The sequence below is a fragment of the Ixodes scapularis genome, unplaced genomic scaffold (genome assembly GCF_016920785.2).
Source record: "Ixodes scapularis isolate PalLabHiFi unplaced genomic scaffold, ASM1692078v2 PGA_scaffold1__304_contigs__length_218370807, whole genome shotgun sequence".
NCBI lineage: Eukaryota > Metazoa > Arthropoda > Arachnida > Ixodida > Ixodidae > Ixodes > Ixodes scapularis.
This window is the reverse complement of record NW_024609846.1, coordinates 85076010-85095967: the sequence shown is the minus strand read 5'-3', so window position 1 is coordinate 85095967 and position 19958 is coordinate 85076010. Positions and strand designations below refer to the sequence as shown.

The following is a 19958-nucleotide window of genomic DNA, read 5'->3' as shown; positions in this document are numbered from 1 at the left end:
GTGGAAAACTCTCGCCGGGTACACGCTATCGCGGGCCGGGACGAGGGGGACAGATTGTTCGGCGTTCTGAAACGAGAACGAGCAGACCACCCCACCCTACGTCGAGTGACAGCCCTCTGTGCGTGAACACGTGGACGAAGCCGCCTGATTGGTTAAAGAAGTTTACATGACTGACCTTGCTTTTCACCTCTTGGTTTTTTTTAACACGAATTGGTTCGAGGTGACTACGACATGACTAATCTTCAAGTACGTCAAGCTGACTTTGCCGCAAGCGGACAATTGAATTTTATATGCCGTCTTCAGTTTACCTTTCGTGAATTTTAAAATGAACGTCACCAAGTTTAAGGAAGGACTTTCATCGGGGCAGCTGAAGCTTCTCACAAATGAATCCAAACAAAGTGATGTGTGGAAGAAATTTGTGAAAGTTGTTGACGCAACCACGTCAGCACTGCTGGGACATGTTCAATGCAGCCACTGCAAAGCATTTTTGACCTACGACGGCACCAAGACTGAGAACTCGCATTGGAGCCGGCACAAATGTAAGTCATCCACTTCTGAGTGCGCGAGTGTTACTTCCTTTTTCGCTACGAAAAAGGCCAGCATTCCTGCGATTGTCAAAGAGAAGTTGACAACGGCCTGCGTTGGCTTGTGCGCCAAAGATATACGGTCATTTAATGTAGCTCACGGAGACGGCTTTGTCCAGCTCGCAGACGAACTAATTAGCATTAGCGCCCGTTACGGAAACATCTCTGCGAATGACGTTGGCTAACTTGATGGCTTCAAACTATGTAATATGTTTTATATAAGATAATAATCTACTCTTCTAGCTAACCAGAGTCACGTACACAAGCTCATAGCCTTCTGAGCTGCTTCGATTCCTAGCACAAGCGCTCGCGCAGCTTGCAAAAGCCATGAACTCATCGTGTAATAGACATTTAAGGAACAGGCTGAGGGCACCGACGCGGGCTTTTTCGAGCCCATTCTGCCTGTGTTTGGACAAGGAGGCGTGTCCGAGGCTGCGCCAGGTCTGAGTGCAGGCGCCAGCAGCCGGGCCCGGGCCGGGCCTGAGGTCAAGCGCCAGCAGCCGGGCCGGGCCCGAACCGGGCCCACCTAGAGGAGAGACCCGTCGGGCCGGGCCCGGGTCGGGTAAAGCTGCGTGCCAGCGGGCCCGGGCCGGGCCTCAAAAAGTAGGCCCGTGCAGTGCTCTACCTTAGGCTACTTGAGACAGTTCTGAAGTTGCGACGGAGGTAACCTAGGCTTCGGTTAGCAGCAGACACCACCGAATTAATATGACTGTCCCAAGAGAGGTTTTTAGTTAGAACACCGATACACCTGTATGTGTCAGTTTGTCGTAGAGGAAGGGAAGTTTGGAAGGTGGAACGAGAGAAGCGCATGTGTTTACATTTGTTGACATTGAGGTATACATTTGCGAAGTACTACACCACTTATTAATAGAGACAAGGTCATGTTTTAGCGCTGCAGAATCACCTGGAGATCATTATTTCACGATAAATGACACACTCATCTGCAAATAAGCATATTGATGAAGATACCTGAAGTGGAAGGTCGTTGTCGTAAATAAGGAAGAGTAGCGGACTAAGGACTGTTCCTTGGGGCACTCCGGACGTAACAGGGGCCAACGCATGTGAAGTGTCATTAGCATAAACAAACTGGTTACGTTGCGAGAGGAAAGATTTAATCCAGTGGTCGGCAACCAGCGGCCCGCGGGCCGGATCCGGCCCGCGAGGCAATATCATGCAGCCCCTAGCCCCGCCGCCCCCCCCCCCCCCCCCCCCCCAAACGCGGTCAGCTAAAAAAGAAGAAAATAATAATAAAGTTCTCTAATCTGCTGTCCGTTGCCTGCCTTCACAAATGGCTGACGAGAACCTCCACAATGTTTTGCGACTCACAGTTAGTAGCCTGAATGTGGATGTCCGTAGTTTGGCGAGCGCAGTTCAACACCACAAGTCTCACTGAGAGGAATCTCTAGGTTTATGTGGAAATGTTGTATCTCATGTCGTGTGTCGTGAAATGAAGAAACTGTTCATTTTCGATTTATGTACGTCAGTGTCAGTTCGTGCAAGTGTTCTTTTTTTTTATTTTTAATCCCCCCCCCCCCCCCCCCCTTTCCCGCTGCTTGCCGTCCGGCCCGTTCCACCTTAGCTTCACGGCGACTCGGCCCGCTGCGCCGAACGGTTGCCGACCACTGATTTAATCCATGAGAGTACGTTGGTGTCTCAAGTTTTAACATCACTTGGTTATGCGGCACTTTCTCGAAAGCTTTGGCAAAGTCAAGAAATACAGCATCGGTTGGAAAACCTGAGTCGAAATCAGAAAAAAAGGTCATGGTTAAGCAGAGAAGCTGTGTTTCACAAGAAAAGTTTCTAATGGAAACAGGGTGAATAGGTAGATTCTTATGGATTACGTGCTCCAGTATTTTTAAAGGTACAGAACAGAGAGATAGGCCTATATTTTAAGGGAGATGATTTATTATCGCTGTTGTGGACCGGAATGACCTTTCCGGTCCTCCAATCATCAGGAACCGCCGCTGTATTCAATGACTGCCAACAAATTTGGTAAAAAAAAATGCGCTGCAGTATTTTAGAGGTGATGTTATCGATGCCACAGGAATCTGTGGCTATCTCCCCCAACTTTGACGGGTTAATCTGCAAGTAGCTGGCCACCCCGATAGAAAATTCACACAAAGCGAAGCGCCAAACGAAGTATGGAATCCAGGCGGAGCCGGGGACGCGATAATTGGATATCTCTCTATCGGGTTGTTATTGCCGTCGCTAATAGAGCTTTCCAGTTGAACGACTTCAGCGTTGCCGTGACAACGGCCAAGAAGAATGGGAAACCATTTTCCGCCGCTTCCACCGTCGGTTGGACCTGCACACGTGCCGTCGTACCTCTCTCCGGAAAGGTGATGGCATGCAGCGCTTCGACGATCGTGTGGCTGCAGCACGCGAACGCGTTTACAGGAAGGGCGCGTTTGTCCACCGCTCGCTAGGGCGATTGTCGACTTCAATCTCCCACGTAAACGGTGGTCAATTGGATCGCCCCCGGTGACCTGATCGTTCCCGAATCGATGCTGTCGACTGTCACAAGGTCCGTTCTTTATCTGGAACTTAGCCGCCCCTAGCGGCTAAGTTGGGAACTGAAACCCTAGGGACTAACAAGCAACATCAACAAGTACTCAACTTAGCCGCCCCTAGCGGCTAAGTTGAGAACTAAGATCCTAGGGACTAACAAGCAACATGAACTCCTGGTTCGTGTTTCTGACACAGCGCTCGGCTGACTTATGCCCGAACGCTGCGTCATCCTTCGGTTGGGACTCGTGTGCAGTCACTGAAGCACCAATCGAACACGGCTCCCAGCCGAACGCCGTCGCAGCTCTCGCTGCGGCCCGTCGTAAGGTGAAACGGAATATAGGCTTCTTTGAACATCACGTAATCGTCGTCACTGCCATTGTATTCGAGCTACTCAGAGTACGCCTGTGCGGCCTGCCGCCGGGCGTCGCCCGTTTCAGTGAAGGTAAAAGACGAAGCCGCCTACTATAGTACTATACGCATAGGAGCATGGGGCGCCCGTGAGAGAACAACGCCATCAAACGAATGGGCGTCGCGGGCCGTTGAGTCCGTCCACAAAACGACCGCTGTCTGCTACAAAGAGGCGTCTGTTGGGCCCGTCTTGCCGCCCCGTTGCCGAGGGCCCTTCAATTACAGCGCTGAGCGGCGGGCGATTATGCTGATTCGCTGCCCCTGGAAGGCTGAGCTCGCTTGGCACCTCGGAAGGGACTGTCAGCGCGCCCCTTTCGGTCGACCCGTCCTTCGCAGCAGAGAGGTTGGGCGTCGGTGCGGAAACGAACCTCCGCGTGCAGGAACGCGGCTGCTGTCCGGGAACGGACGGGTGTGAATAGACACCTTTCCGGAAAATCCCAGGAGACCTCGCGGCGAGGCGAATTCTGCAGGGGCTGTTCAGAAGAGGCCACCACCCTGTTTTGCTTTTCTTCTGATTTCTCTGCGTTTTGAAATGATAAAACGCTAAACCATCGTTAGCGTCGTCTTCGATTACTGGATAGTCTCACGTACCGTATACTTCGGAACGGCATAACGTGTCAAGCAGTCAGTGGAGACGCCGCAGATTTCCGGGATAGTCTATAGACCAGGGGTGGCCAGGCTGACCCGGCCTATGAGCCGCAAACAAAACCAAGAAACTTGTAAAAGACGCAGAGGGGGGGAGGAGGGGGGGGGGGGCTATGACTGACGTCAACTCGGGATTCCGCGACCTTCAACAAGAAACGATAGGGAACATCCGTTATCTAAAGAGGACAAGTATCACCGGCGAGTGACAAAGGCCGCGAGACTGAACATTTCCTCGACCCCGAGCCAAAATGCATGCACGGTCTGACAGTCCCTGTCCTTGATGCCTTTCCCCCTAGGGTCCGGCAAACTCCCCTGAACAGTGAAAGAACATGGAAGAACATGGAACAACGAAAGAACAAAGAACATGGAAACATATGAGTGAAAAGCGGTTCGACTCTGGGTAAACATATGAGTGAAAAACGGTTCGACTGTACGTATGGGGGCACAAGGCGGCCAAACCGCAAGCTGTTCATTATTCTGAAATCCTTGGGAAACGCGGAAAGGGAAGAAGGGGAGAAGGAAGGGGGGGGGGGGGGAGGGGAGGTCCCTTTACGAGGGATCCGCGAGCCGCACTTGAACCAGCGAAGAGCCGCATGCGGCTCGCGAGCCGCGGTTTGGCCACCCCTACTATAGGCGATTGCAAGTGTTAGCTAGCCGAGCTTGTTCGTCTAGCCTCGGCCTGGGCGTTGATTTCACACATGATGAAATGTGCATCCTCAACACGTGACGCTTCGCGAGCGCGCGAGGATCAAGTTCGACTAAAATCCCCTTTCAAGGCCCGTGGGAAAGCGCACGTTCGCAATTCGGAGAACTGAACTTTTCCCATAGCTCCTGGCTGGGAACAAGAAACCATTTCGTCGACAGAACGACCCCATGCACGCCACGTAACGGACGCGAAAGAGACCTAATCATGTAATAAAAGTTAATGCAGTAAAATAAACCCGAGTTCCTTCCTTTACAAACCAACGTCGCATTTCACCCGGCTGCCGCTGATACAAGCAAAGCGACTTGCGACGCAACCGGCAATAGACGCGGTTGACAACAAATAAGGTACATACACAGTTGCGTTTGACTGCGCTGCGCATCGACAAACGTCCGCTAGTCACCCGGTCATTCGCGCTTCGTGTGAAACGGGGCGACCACACGAAGGAGTATAGCTTGATAAGCGGCATACGAAGCACAGATGTCCTGGTTACGCGCAATCGCAATGCAGTACGACGCTCTCGAGCCACAGAGCACCGCTATAAAGCTCACCGCGCCAGCCGACCACTAAATTCTACCGAAACTGACTGTTCACTGTTGACGTCACTTCCTTTTCAGGAGAGCCTGAATGGCGCGAAGGCCGAACGTTAATTTCGGTTTCGTCGATTAATTTACACGAAATATTGAGCTTCATTGAATTGTATAAAAAGATTCAGCGTAGTGCTGGGTCCCCACAGATCGGAAAACACAATTTTTAAAAAAAAAAAATCGAGGTACACCCAAGCACTTCTTATGAGTTGTGAATGCGGAAGCACACACGGCACTCTTCGCCTCCTTCTTTAATCTGCGGCGTATACACCAACTCATGTTTACAAACAAACCGGAGCGCCCGGAGTGCCCCTAGCGGACGCCACCGGCGCCGCGCATGCGCGATGGGGGTGTGGGCAAGAAGCTCGCCGTCGCCCATAAACAAACCATTGAAATGCGATGTTGTCGGCGTCGGTGTGAGTCCCCGCGCTCTTTTTCGCGTTCGAATTGTTGATTCTATGTCCTCCTAACGATGTCTTACTACTTAAGTGGCGTCAGCGAAATTAACGAGGCCCGTTACACCGCAAAACTTCACGTGAAGAATCTAACATGCGGCGATTCATTCCTCGATGACGCCGCAGAATGTATGCTAAAGCCTGATTCACATGATGAGATTTCGCTCGCAAATTTCAGTAGCGACGTCGCTCGGACTGCAAAAGTGTGAACCGCAGCTGAGATGATCGACGTCGATAGTGAAAATCGCAAGCAGAATCTAACCAAGTGAATCAGGCATAACAAGTCGGTGATGGCCACTGGTAACAATGATCAACATCTCCTTGTATCTACTGTTTACGTCGAGCCTGCTTACCAACCTTCAAACTTAAGTCTTTTGAGGCCTGCATTTACTTCTTATCGCAAGTACCGGGCCCACGTTTGGTCTACGCGGGCCGGTGTCCTCTAAAAGAGCAGACGGCAAGAAGAGGCGTTTGAAAGAGCAGACGACAGTTCGAACGATCAGGCGACCGTTTGAACTTGAAGACGCACTGAACGTAGTCTGCAGGTGGTCCGTACAACTTTACGGTTTTCCCGGCGTTCATTTTGGAACAAAACAAATAAATCTGATGGCCAGAAGTATCCGTAAATTCAACCCAAAATGCTTCCCGCCCAAGCACTCGTGGTCCGACGGCGTCTGGTTTTCCCTTTTCACGGCACATATCCACGTCCTCGGACGAACCGAGCGCATGAAAACTCATCTTCAAACCTTTCTCGACCCTTTTGGTACAGCCACAGTCCCAGCATTTTGACAAGAAGGCAGGTTTTTGTCTGATTCTTTTCAAAACAACGCAGGAATACACGTCTCACATGGGCACTTCCGCCCACAGTCCCGTACCGGAAGTGCGTCCGACGCGCCACCACCGCGCCGTGTCGTAAAAGAGATGAGTTCGTGTATAACGCGCTGACCTTGGCCGTGGAACGGTGGAGCCGCTGCCTCGCGGACACGCAGCGCCATCGAGTGAGCGATCATTCAAACTGTCCTGTGCCTTGCGGCGCGAGGAAGGAACAGACAGCAACGTAGTTCCCAGGAGAACGAACCTCTTGGTTTATTCCATGCGCCGTATATCTATGTTGCCACGCGTCGTACAACCGATATGAGGCGGGCGAACACGGCGATCAGTGATAACACAGTCAGGATGACACCACACAAACTGACGCGCAGCCTGGTCGATGCGCGCCAGCCAATGGGACCTAAGTGTAAAATGTGCCGTTGGCTAGCTTTGCGCGTGGTTTCATTTAGGTGCCATTTTGCATAGTTTCAAACCTGATAACGTCGGCTCGCTCCATGAAACAGTTAATGCTGTCGCATTAAAACGAAAAGTTTGCAATCGTCTTTATGGTTCCCCTCTCTTTTCATGGTCCCGGACAGGAGTGCCCTCCCGCTCCTGTCCGGTCGTTCGCCGGTCGTCGAAAGTTGGGAATTTGAAATATTTCGAACTTTGGATGTGGCCACTGAATAAAAAATACATTAACGACCAAAAAAGAAAAAAAAAAAAAAAAAAAAAAGAAAAACGTATTTAGTTTTTGGATTTGCTCGCACGCCGCATGGACGTTTGGATTGGCCATTCCAGTAATCGCCTTCTGCTCGCCGCCATCTTCGTCTATTGGACTGCAGCACGCGTTCTGAGCATGCGCATGTAGCTCTCTTGTGCGGCATATCAGGCGCCGCGCGTCCGTGAACGGCTCAGCGACTCGGTATTTTTCGCCCGGATGATAAGACACTGATAGCCAGCAGCGCTCTGTAGCCTCTCCGTTTTATGCTCTTTTACAAGAACGAGCGAAGGTTCATAGTGCTCTTAAATGTGCAATGTTTTTTTGTTTTGTTTTTTAACGTAAAACGTGCTTTGTCTCGTCAGGGTGATCTAGAAATTTGTGAAGCCGAAAAGCGAAGCCGCCGGTTAGCTCGTTGCTGATTGGCTGAGCCGGGTGATGACGTCACACCCCCTAGCTCTACGCTGATTGACTGCTTCAGCCGAAATCTTCCGTTTTGCTGGGACCTCCTCTCCCCCTCCCCCTCATACAACATTTTGTCATGGGCGCCCCCCCCCCCCCCCCCCGAAACAAAATCCTGGCTACGTGCCTGGTCCTGGTGATACTGATTTTGTTCATAGGTATCAAGGGTTCATAGGCTGATGGTGCTGATTTTTTTTTTATTTTTTTTGCTCATAAATAGTGCTGAGTTCCGGGTTGCGTTTCGACTTCATTAGCCAATGTATGCAAAGCTTAACGCGATTATATACCCTCTCCTGTATAGACGTTGAGTGGCTACATGCAACGTTTCATCCATGACATCTCCAGCTCTTGAGTTACTACCACATCTCAGAGCCCCCTACTCGTCCCGCAGTCTTGGCCGAGTGGTTAAGGTGATGGACTAGAAATCCATTGGGGTCTCCCCGCACAAGTTCGAATCTTGTCGACTGCGCAAAAATTTTTTTCTTTTTTTAAGACGACAGATGGGATGACAATCGATGTGAGCACGGACGCCGGACAAGGCTAGACCCTAAGGAGCTTCGTCCCTAATCAGGGGGGGGGGGGGGGGGGGGGGGTAGTGTTTTTGAAGCCAGTCGCTAAACTAACACATGAAGGGTGCCGAGAGTGTAGACGTCAATCCCGGAAGAATCGGACTGCCCAGCAATTTTTAAAGCATGAAATGCCTTTTAACGCCAACCACAATCCAAACCATTTATCCAACCGTCCGTCCGTTCGTCTGTGCCTTTCCCGCTAAATTTGGCGGGGAAATTGATGTCATGTGACTTGACGTCACGGTACATAGAGGCCAATTCAGTTTCCGCGCTAAATTTAGCGGAAAAAAACGCCACGTGACCTACGCACCAATTCAGTTACCCGCTAAATTTAGCGGGAAAATTCACGTCACGTGGCACACCAATTCCCTCTAATGCTTTTCATGCATTATAGGAGGAAGGTAAAGGTTGTTGCCAATTTTTTTTATTATTATTAGTACATCCTCCGCAAACATTGCCTCTCTTGAATGAATTCGGTGACCTACTAAGTTACATTAATGTCGACGAGAAATGTGTTGAGCTAGGTATTAAAAAAATGAAAGCCACTCTATCTGCGGGGCACGATGGTATACCATCTGCAATCCTTAAAACTTTTCATGATATACTCACACCTACACTATGTGCTATATTTAACAACTCATAAAGGTCAGGAGGAGTATTCCCGAAGTCTGAAAGATTGTGGTCGTTCCGGTTCTGAAGTCGGGAAAGAAAGGCGATGTTCTCAACTATAGACCGATTTCCCTTCTCTCTTCATTTTTCAAACTCTTTGAAACTGTCATTCATCAATTCTTGTCTTTCAAATTTCGAAACTTAACCCTCCCTAATCAGCATGGGCTTATGACCGGCAGATTAACGACTACAAACCTTGTAAACTTTATGTCTACCGCATCCCAGGTAGTCTGCAACAGAGGTCAGCTAGGCGTGTTCTACTTTGTGGGATTTCGCTAGCTACCAACACAGGTACCGATAGAATAACCAAAGGGTTATCTCAACAGCCGCGGCGATCTCAAAGAAGACGTCAAACAGTAGCGCGGTTCCCACATCTTCGCGGCAACATAGACGACGTTTAGGGCTAAATCACCGCGGGTCGGTTCGATTAATTACCCCCGTCGGTGCCAATGATCTTGTCTTGTCTTACTCTCTCAAATATAGCGGAAGAGAAGACACACGTACCAGAGTAAGGGCAGAGTCCAAGAGCATTTATTATAACTCTCTTAATGAACTACAATGTCCCCATCCAAAATGCCCCCCGCGCCGGCAAGGTAAGAAAAGGTCCTCACCTGCCAGACGCGGGGTTCCGGAGAGCCAAGACCGGCGAAGCATCGGAGAAGTCGCCGACACACGTCCAATCTCTTTCGCGGTCACCGGACGAGTCCCCCTCCCGAAAGCGGGAAAAGTAGAGGCGAAAGCCTCCTCGCCGGTCAACAGTGATTCGCGTGGTGTTGGTCCGAGCGGGGGAACGGAAAAAGGTCCCCCCCGGAAGAGAGTGAGAGGAGAGCTCCCCAAGCCAGGCGGCCCTACGCCTCACGAACAGGTCGGAGCTCACGGCGAAGGAGGCCGAGCGTTCCGGCCTGTGGCCGTTACCGCAGCCATCGGGGAAGGGAGACCACTGGAATCCCCACAACTTCATCCTAAGCAAGACTTTGATGTTGCAAATCATACGATCCTTTTATCAAATAAGTTTAGAAAAAGTTATATACGTAAAGACAAAGGGACGGGACAAGGCATCTTTCATGCGGTGATGTAGCCCTTTTATCAAAGCTACGGGGTTTGTGGCACAGTATACGACTGGTTTCAAAGCTATTTGTCAAACAGGAAAGCGTACGTTCCAGTCAACAATATGAACTTCATTGTACGGGGCAAGTTCTGGCATTCCTCAGGGATCCGTCCTAGGGCCGCTCCTGTTCACATTTTTTGTAAATGACGTCTCTGATGCTATTTCTAATTTTTCGTTCCTGCAATACGCTGATGACATTAAAATTTACAAAGAAAAATAGTCTTTAGATAATTGCGCTAGGCTTCAGGAAGATTCATGTTCTTCTTTAGGTGGTCCTCGGCCAATAATCTTCTTCTAAACCGTGCTAAAACCAAGGTTATGACATTTATTCGGAATACACAGAAGACATTTTTCGCATATAGTATTCGTGGTGAACCGCTGTCCCAGGTATGTGCAATGAAAGATTGGGGAGTTGTGTTCGATCCTAGCCTGCGAACTAGGCTCGTTAACTCGTCTCTGCGTTTCTCACGTTGTACCGCTCGTTATGAATGCCCCAGTTAGAGTATGCCTCAGTTGTGTGGAACGGATTCCCTAAAACTAACTCATTGGAAATGAGCGAAATCAGAAAAAGTTTATTTCCATCTTTAAACATCGCTACCTTATGAAGGATGTTCATTGTTCAACTTATGACGCAACGTTAGAGCGTGTTGACTTGCTAAGCCTGCACCGGCGTCGGCAGAAGGCTGACCTATTGTTTTTATTTAAAATGTTGCATGGTTCGATTAATTCACCAAGCCTCTTGTCTGAAGTGTGCCTTAGGGTTCCACGTGTGCCTACTCGGAATCAATCATCATTTTTTTATTTTCGAAAATGTTAGTCTTTTAAGCCCAATTATTAGGCTGACCGAGTTTTATAACCTGTACTCTGAGAAACTCGATATTTATTACTCGTGCTAGAGGGTATTTGTTATTTCTGTTGATGACCTGTCCGGCGGGTAAATAATGATTGCGGTTCACTTTATATAATGATTGGGAGCACAGACTATGTCTGTGCTCTCCGAAATGAATCTTCCTTTTCGCCGGGCATCTCGAAAAGTGCCGCCCGCTTTACTGCTGCTGCTGCTTGATGACAGCTTGTCGTCAAGTTGCTCGAGCAGCTCGTCCAGCAGCAGCGGCGTGAGTAGCAGCGACGACAGCGACGATCAGGGCAATGTTACGGCCGAAACGTCGCCCTGATCTATTTGGTGAACCCAATATTTGCATTGCCATCAAAAACTAAACTTTTAACTGGATCATATAAATTTTGAATTAACAAAAAAAGTTGACTTTTGGGTGGGCTTGGGAAGACAATCGCTCCCCCCTCCCCCTTTCCCTTAAATCTGCCCATGAATGTAGTAGCCCTAGAGGTCCGAACCATATGTCAAAGTTTCAGCACTATTCATTCATTCATTATTCAAAAGTTAAGTGATTTTCTGCAATTTTCAATTGGGAAATGGCAGCAGAGAGAGCTCTCGAATACATATGGAGCTCTATGGCGCCAGCTCCCGAAAACGGGCGAAAATGGGCCCTATTTTCCCATTGAAAATTTTAGAAACTCAGGTTACTTTTGAATAAGATAATGGCTACTAATGTTGAAACTATGGCGTCTGATTCGGATCTCTAGCGCTACATTTGGGCGGAAAATCAGCGTTCAGCGATGCATAATTTATTTTTGCGGTGGGAAAATTCTTTTTTGGGGGAGGGGACACTTTGTATATATACACCCAAGAGTGTTTTTTTTTTCTCGGTTGGTGGCGATTTTACGAATAAGTTCACGAACGCGAGTTGGAAAACTGGCCGCATACAACGGTAAAGCAGTATTTCGGGTCGAGCAGTCCGTGACCTCGGACGACAAGATACGTGGAGAGTGTCGGGTGATGGGGCTTCTCTCGGGCGCCAACGATGGGACGAGTCACGAGGCACGTTTCCCTGTCTGCAACGGCCTGCACTCGGAATTCCGCTCGGATCCTCCGGGTATCAGCGCCGGACGGACCACAATCGAAACGTCCAGAACAATAGACTTGTCGTCGCTGCCCCCTCCCCGAGGACCTGTCTTTGCGAATATGGACGCACAAGCACGCGACGAGCCGCCGTCGCGCGTTTCCGCAACGCCGAGACAATGGACCCTTTCTTTTTTTTTTCTTTTTTCTTCTTCTCGAGAATTGAGTCCCGCGCGTGCGCGAGCTCTGCTCCGTGCAGCTAACGGTGGAGGCACATGCGTACCACACCTCCTAAGTAACAAGGCCAAAATGCTGGATTGTCTGCGTCATTGTCTGCGTCACCTATCGGAGGCCGACGCTGGGCACAGATGGACACCAATGCTGCGTCAGTCGGTGTTCGGCTGGGACTCGTTTGCAATCGGTGGGGGCACCGAGGGAAGACGATCCTCTCCTTCGACCGCTCCCAGAGGAAGGCTCATCTTCCCTCGGTTGACTTGGAGGCGCAGTGGCTCCGCGCTCATCCCGTGCTCTCCGGCACTGATGTAGGCCATTGCCCGAAAACGACGATTGGAAGTCACCATGGACATACTTTGCGCTCTCACTCTTAGTTCAGTGCCGTTCCTGGTCACGCGGTTCCAGTGGACGCTTTTCTGCCCGTTCTGCTTGAGACCACATATCCAGTGGAGCGCGATAGCGCTTAGTCCGTTACAACTCAAGAAGGTAGGGCGAGGGTACCACGGGCCGGGAAGGAGGAAGCAGACGGAATGCTGGAGAACAGAGGGGGAAACCTCCTCCTCTCTTTAACCTTCTGTCTGATTCTTCCTCCCCGGCGCGTCTTACCCTCGCCCTACCTTCTTGAGTTGCAACGGATTGTCATTTGGCAAACTGCGAGAAGTATGGCCCCAGCGAGCCAATCGGATCGTCAAAGCGGGGGGGACATATCACGTCTTTCACTCCGTCCCTTTGACTGGCTCACGGCGGGCCGTAGGCAAGTCCTTCGCCAAGTCGCGCTGATTGGCGTTCCGGGTGCACCGCAGGGCAGCGCGCTTGCAGGACCTTATTGTACGTCTACCGGACTGTGAAACGCGTTGAGCATGTGCATGAGCTCCCTTCAGCGGAATATCAGACGTTGCTCATGCGCAGTAGCTCTCTTGTGCGGAGTGTCAGACGCCGCGTCATCTGCCCTGCGGCATTTTTCGTCCGAGCGATAAGCGGTGAAAAGGTGCACAGTACCATCGCGCTTGTACGCTGCCTTCGAAGGTCCATCCGATTCAGTCTGCCCTATTTTTCGTTTCACCATAGCACACAAAGGTCAATGCTTCATACTTTGGTGTTCTTATCGGCTAATGTTGCAATCTCAGTCTGTCCGCGGAGCAATACGACGCTCGGGACACTCTACGCCCTGCGTTTTTATACGGACACACTAAAAGCGTGAGCTCGTGGCGCATGCATTCAGCTTGATTGGGCTTGCTGGAGATAACACCCGCACGGAAAGACGACGAATGTCGTGACGCAGATTCTTTCCCGCGCGCTTGATTGCCCCATCAGATCGTTCGTCGACGTAGCGTCTCACTGACGCCGGCGGAAGCGCGGCCCCCGATGTCATGTCGTTGTTCGCGCGCGGACTTTGAGAAGGAAGCGGGGGACCAGCGGGAGGGGACGAGGCACGCGCGCCCGCTGACCCGCAGTGGCGACCGCAAGTTCGCCCCCGCACGAGCGCGCAGCGACGCTTGGCCGGCAGGCCGAGACCGCTGCATGCAGGGGCTCGCTTGGCCGTCGGGTTGCGGGCTTCCCTCAGGGAAGGGACCTTTCGTCGCGAGCCTGCGCAAAACCTTTCGGGTGCCCAGCATCCGGCAGGCGCCCGTTGCCTTTCATCGTGTCTGAGCCGCTTTGCACGCTCGAAGTTCGCGAAACGCCCAGAGGCGGGACGCCTGAAAGTTGGAGGACGTATATAATGGACGCTGTAAATGTCGCTTGACATGGAACGGGCTTTCGGTAGACGAACCACGACGGTACAATATTCTTGCATCTCACTTTTGTTTGTTTGTGTGTGTGTGTTTGTGTGTGCGGGAGAGGGGGGGGGGGGGAGCAGCAACCGTAAATCCCGTTTGTAGCGCTATAGCCGACCTGCTTCGCCGACCCTATGCGGGCAAGTTGGTCTGCTCCCTGCGCACCTCGTGCGCTTGTTTACCTCCCAAACGCGTCCACGTGCCTTTGTTTCCCCTCGACCACAGCCAGTGACGCGCAGGCTGCCTCGTCATCCTGCTCTCCCTACAAATTATCAGTTGTTTTCCTGATTGGCGTACCCCTCCTTGAGCCCTCTGCTTCGACATTGTTTAGAGTTCGGCTATTTCCCGTAATTGCAGCGATTGGACACGAGCCGCCGTTTAAATGTTTGCGGACGCAACTTGCAAGTCGAGTACTCGCGGGTTATCGTCGCCAAGGGATGATCCCCGCGACTACACATCGTCAAGCTTTGTGATGGAGAGACTGAAAAAAAATGTCCTCCCAAGCAGCACAGAGTAGGCCAGTCATCGGCCAATGGCTGGCAATGGTCCTTGGCCAAGTGGCCAGACAGTGGCCAGAGACTGGCCGGTGACTGGCCCTTATCTGGACATTGGCCAATGGCCACTGACCATCAGCCATCGGCCAAGCATTGACCAATGAATGGCCACTCTCTGGCCACTGGCCGAAAGACCATCGCCAGACATTGGCCATTGCTTGGCCAAAATCCGTGCTGCTTGGGCTCTTTTATTCTTGAAACTGCACCCCCATAAAGGAAGCTTCTTCCAATCAAATGTCGTTTCGCGGCCTCTTCAGACAAAAAAAAAAAAAGGAAAAAGGCATCAAGTGTGTCAAAGATTGAGTGCCTTTGCATACAGGGAAGGCACGTGGTGAGCGCACCACTGCATCCTTCAATGTAAAAGAAAATGCCTGCGCTTTCACCTTTTTTTTTTTTCGAGGACGCATGTTGGCCGATCACTGGAATGCGGTGATTGGCCGATCACTGCAAACCGCAGTGATGAGCAGGCTGCACAGGGACAGCGAGCGAGCGAAACATCTTGCGAAGGTTGTCCATGCTGCGCACACCGCGTTTTTGGACCGTTTTTCTTGCGCTATTGTAATTGGCTAGATTCGTTCCCTAGATTGTAGTGATTGGCCCATTGTGTGCTGAGCGGGAAAGTAGTCAGGCAGGCATGTTTTAGAGACTGGGCCGTTCAGCGAAGCCGCTCGTCATGGATTGGAGGCCACTCGCGCGAGATGACGGTCTGCTCACTTCGTGACTGGAGCAGCAATTAGGGCGAGAAGAGACAATGGCGGTGCGCGTCTCTCGGTCGGGCCAGCAGTGTCAGAAAGACGGACGCAGTCCATTGTTGTGTGCACACTCCTTTAAACCGGGACGGATACGCCGGCGGTCGGGCGAATCGGCAGTCCGCCCGCGCGCTTGACTCCGCACGAATAACACCCTTTCCGGCACTTTCCTTCGCGATCTGTGTAGAGGTACGCACTAAGGCATGTCACGCTTGCCAGGCTAAAAATGCCGCTTTAGGCGCTAAACTTACGTTAGGTCTAAACGACAAGCTTTTGGATAGACTCAAAATTGCACCCCAAGAAAATTGAATAACCGTATTGTAGCAACGATCCCAAGCTTGAGATTATAAACACACACGGTCTATGAACCCGTATACATTCCCGGTCGCAAAACTTAGCTCCCGCAAAATTTTTAAAGAAAAAAAAAAAAAAAAACACGACCGAGAGATTTGATTAGGCTAATTTTCTCGTCTTTTGTGTGTGTACTGTGGGTATTTAACAGCAACCCCACGCCATGATTGCTCAGAAACAAGGACCGCTTATGGTGTGCGTTTCCCAGGAGCGAATTTTCCTGTCTTGTCCTTTTAAGGGAATTCGGAAAGACCTTGGTGCAAAATTATCATGACCGGCTGTCATGACCGGCGGTAGAAGTTTTTAATGTGGTTTCTATGAAATGCGAGTTCATTGCGATTTCCCACTTGAACCTGAAGCCCGAGTTCTCCATGCCTGTGATGCGGGGTTGGTTCCCGGGACATTCGAGTTCCTGCGTGTCTATTGCACCATGAAGCCTTGAGTTTGCCGAGAACGTGGGGCGTACCGAGGACTCCCAATATTCACTGCGCGGCGCGCGCGGGCTTTTAGGATTTTTGTAAAGGGTCTATTGGGTTTTTGCAGAACCATCTGGTCACTGCCAATGGGAACCAACGGGGACCAATTGGAACCATTTGGAACGCATTCAGGTTCAAAAAATAATTCCATTTGGTGAGACCCACTGGCCAGTTTGCTTCCAGTTGGAACCCACTAAAACCAATTGGTTCCAATTAAAACCAGTTGGAATTCTAATTGTATTTAATGGGAATTTTTAGCTGGGGCAGGAAAGTGCCATATGGCTTCATGGGGTGGATGGTGTACTGTACTATAAAAACTTCAGCTGCCCCCCCCCATGTGTCCTAAAAACACTGTCCCCCCTTCCACGTGGAAAGCACAAATCATATGGTCTAAGCTCAGAACCGGGACAAGGGGCTAGCACAAATGTATGCATGGATTGACTTTTGTCGTGATCCAGAAACTGATCCGTTATCCTGAGCGGACGTTGATTAAAAAAAACACCTTCTGTTCTAAATATAAATTTCTGTCATGACACACCTCTGAGCACCACCACGCTTTTTGTTCATTTCAGATAGAGCCTGCTGGCTTCGCATTCCCGTCGTACGAGTACTACGCGGATGGTGCTCCGAAGCACCAAAAAGAGGTGAGTGACCTATCTGCCTGGGTCCGTTCCTGACGAGTCTCGGAATGTCGGCTCGTTCTTATAAATGCCCGAATGCATGCTCGAGTGAGCAGCAGTAGTCTTTCACTAGAAAATGATGCTCAAAGTATTAGCGTTCTTACCCCCATTGTCCGACGCCGCCACAACAGTCAATTGTTCATTTGCGTCGCATGACATTAGTTTACGTGCCAGTGTCTCGTGGGCGCCGCTATTTTTCTACTTGTCACAGTTGTTTTTAAATATAACTTTTTGAGCCTAACTTATGGTGTTAAAAGATCATCGCTGCATTATTTTGATTTGTTGCGAACTGTCGTAACAAGCGGGTGGACAAAGAGCAATCCTTGCGTCGTTCGTCAGGCACGTCGGCAAAAGCTGGTGATAACAAGCAACATTGATTCTACACACCAGTATGACTGAAGCATCGTTACTTTAAAGTGTAGCTTCTTTTGTGGCTTTAAGCTGCACCTTTCATGAATGCTTGAAGTGCCACTGTGCAGAGCAAAAGTGCTCGCAGTCAGCATTGAAGCCACAATAGTCTGTGCACAGCAGCATGCTTGGGTGGGTGTCCAACTAGAGTACTGCTGGAAATGAGCGCCACAGGAACGGGGACCGGTGAAGAAGTGGACGACAACACTGGGTGGCCCCGTGCTGTCGTCCGCTTCTTCACCGGTCCCCGTTCCTTTGGCGTTCATTTCCAGTCATGAACCAACAAGCCCAGCTAAGCATTTTGTTAGAGTGCTCCTCTTACGGGACACCATGGCGATGTTGTATGTTGTGTGCAGCTTTTACAAGCCTACAGGCAGCTGATTGAGAAAGTGACGGATCACCTACGGGACGACCCTGCCTCCCGTACCAATTCCGCCATTGCCGACGTCATCATCAACTACGAGAGGCGGCTTCTCGAGGTACGCCTTGCGCCGCACTCTCTCTTCGTGCTTTTTGTTGGCGCCTTCAGTCTGCACGGTACATGCTGGAGCATTATGTATTAAGGTCTAGCAAGCGCTTGGTTCCAGATATGAAAGACCTAATTTTCAAGGTTGGTTTCATGCGTGCTGTTCATGAAAAACAATATTAGTATATCAGCCAGAATGTTTATGCTCACAGTGATGTGATTGCTGCGCCATTTGCGACAAACTGTGCCAGGGGGCTTACCCTGCTACATCCTGCTACATTTAGCCCAAATCTGAAGAACTTGCACCAACATTGCGCCAAAAATTAATTTCACTTTATTAAATGCTGAAAATATAATGGCTCAGGCCCCGCTACACGTCCGGATTGTTATGGCAGGCTTGTGCGAATTTTCAGAACTTTCGATTTTAGCTGCAAATAACGTGCTATCCTATTTGATCTTTCTATTAGTATCAAATGCTGACAGTACTCGTAATTTTCGCAATATTTCTTATGTTCCGAGTCTGCTTTGGCATGTAAATTAGCTTTGTTGAGTGCGCTTCTCACCGCTCTCTTGTGTACTGCAGTGAAGCGGTAGCCGCGAAGTAAGCTTGGTAATTTTGCTTATCTTGCTTTGCCGCAGCGCATCTGAGTGCTAAAGGGAAAGCATTCCCCCAGAGCGGGACGTTAAACATGCAAGCATCGGGTATATATATATATCAGGGATGGAAGCGCTGCGCCAATTGCGCCATTGTGCGCCAATCCACTTTTGCTGCGCCATCCTGCTCCCAAGCGCACATGTTGCGCCAAAACTAGCCAAACAAGTATTTTTTTTCTAAGGCTATATTTATTGGATTATTCTTTTTTATGGGCCACGGTGGTCTACCGTGTTGTGCATGTTTAGATAATTCTGAAAAAATAAAAAAATGGGGACTTTTAGCAAACCGTTGCCGCCCGAGTGATACCGTGACCTCGGGGCGCGCGCGCGCTTAAAAGCATGCTTTAAAGGCTCCAGTAGTGCGCAGTACGCGGTAACAGTTTGCTAAAAGGCCCTATTGCTTTGAAATCACCATACCGATGTGGTCGTGTTAACGGCGTGTAAGCCTGATCTCCGAAAATGACACATGCACAGGTCGCTTTGTCAAAGTACTGAACTCTGACAAGCGACGAGACGATGCTTCGATGCATCGTCATTCACTTTTTCTTTTTTCTTTTCACAGTGGCACTGAGCATGACCGAGTGTATTCGAAATACGACATGCGCGGCAATAAATCGCCGTAAAGTCTCGTACAAACGCCCGCCCCCCAAAAATCGCACATCCCGTTTTTTCTTTTTTTTGTTTTTTTTTTAATTTTTATTTATTGCGTGATTTGCGGTATCGGTACGCGACAAGCGTGCTCGCCGCGGGTTCCCTCGTGCTTATCGCACCGTGACACGCGAATCTGCAGCATTCGTACTATGCGGGGTATCCCTTCCCATGACATGCAAATTCCGAATTCGTTCGCGCATTTTTTTTTTTTTTTTTTTGTCTGTGATTTTTTGCGCGCGATATCGGTCCCGTGACACCCGAGTTTGAGGGTGCCGGGTTCTTGCGTCCGCGTTCTGCTGCCGTACCCGGGACAGGGGAGTTCATTGCGAATTTCCACACACTTATTGCACACACGAGTTCGCCGTGTCTGCGATATGTATCAGTAACGAAAAGACAGTGAGTGCGCAGGCGAGCTGGTGATAGTTAATCATGATGTTCGAAACCCGAGACCGTGGTGAGGGAAAAGTTAAGAAACTTGGAAGTTGAAGAGTTTTCGTTTCATGTAGCTTGTAGTGCCCCCCCCCCCCCCGGACACGCACGCACGCACGCACGCACGCACGCACGCACGCACGCACGCACGCACGCACGCACGCACGCACGCACGCACGCACGCACGCACGCACGCACGCACGCACGCACGCACGCACGCACGCACGCACGCACGCACGCACGCACGCACGCACGCACGCACGCACGCACGCACGCACGCACGCACGCACGCACGCACGCACGCACGCACGCACGCACGCACGCACGCACGCACGCACGCACGCACGCACGCACGCACGCACGCACGCACGCACGCACGCACGC

The 19958-nt window shown here is 50.6% G+C and overlaps 1 protein-coding gene across 2 annotated transcripts in view; it reads left to right on the top strand.

Annotated features, from left to right (window-relative positions):
- Window positions 1-19958, top strand: part of LOC8030172 (EEF1AKMT4-ECE2 readthrough transcript protein) — an 85488-nt gene that overhangs the window by 31276 nt on the left and 34254 nt on the right. For both annotated transcript variants that reach the window (XM_042290826.1, XM_042290825.1), the window contains exons 2-3: window positions 16859-16930; window positions 17731-17853. In XM_042290826.1, coding sequence (XP_042146760.1) covers window positions 16859-16930; window positions 17731-17853 — 195 coding nt within the window. The remainder of the gene's footprint in view (window positions 1-16858; window positions 16931-17730; window positions 17854-19958) is intronic.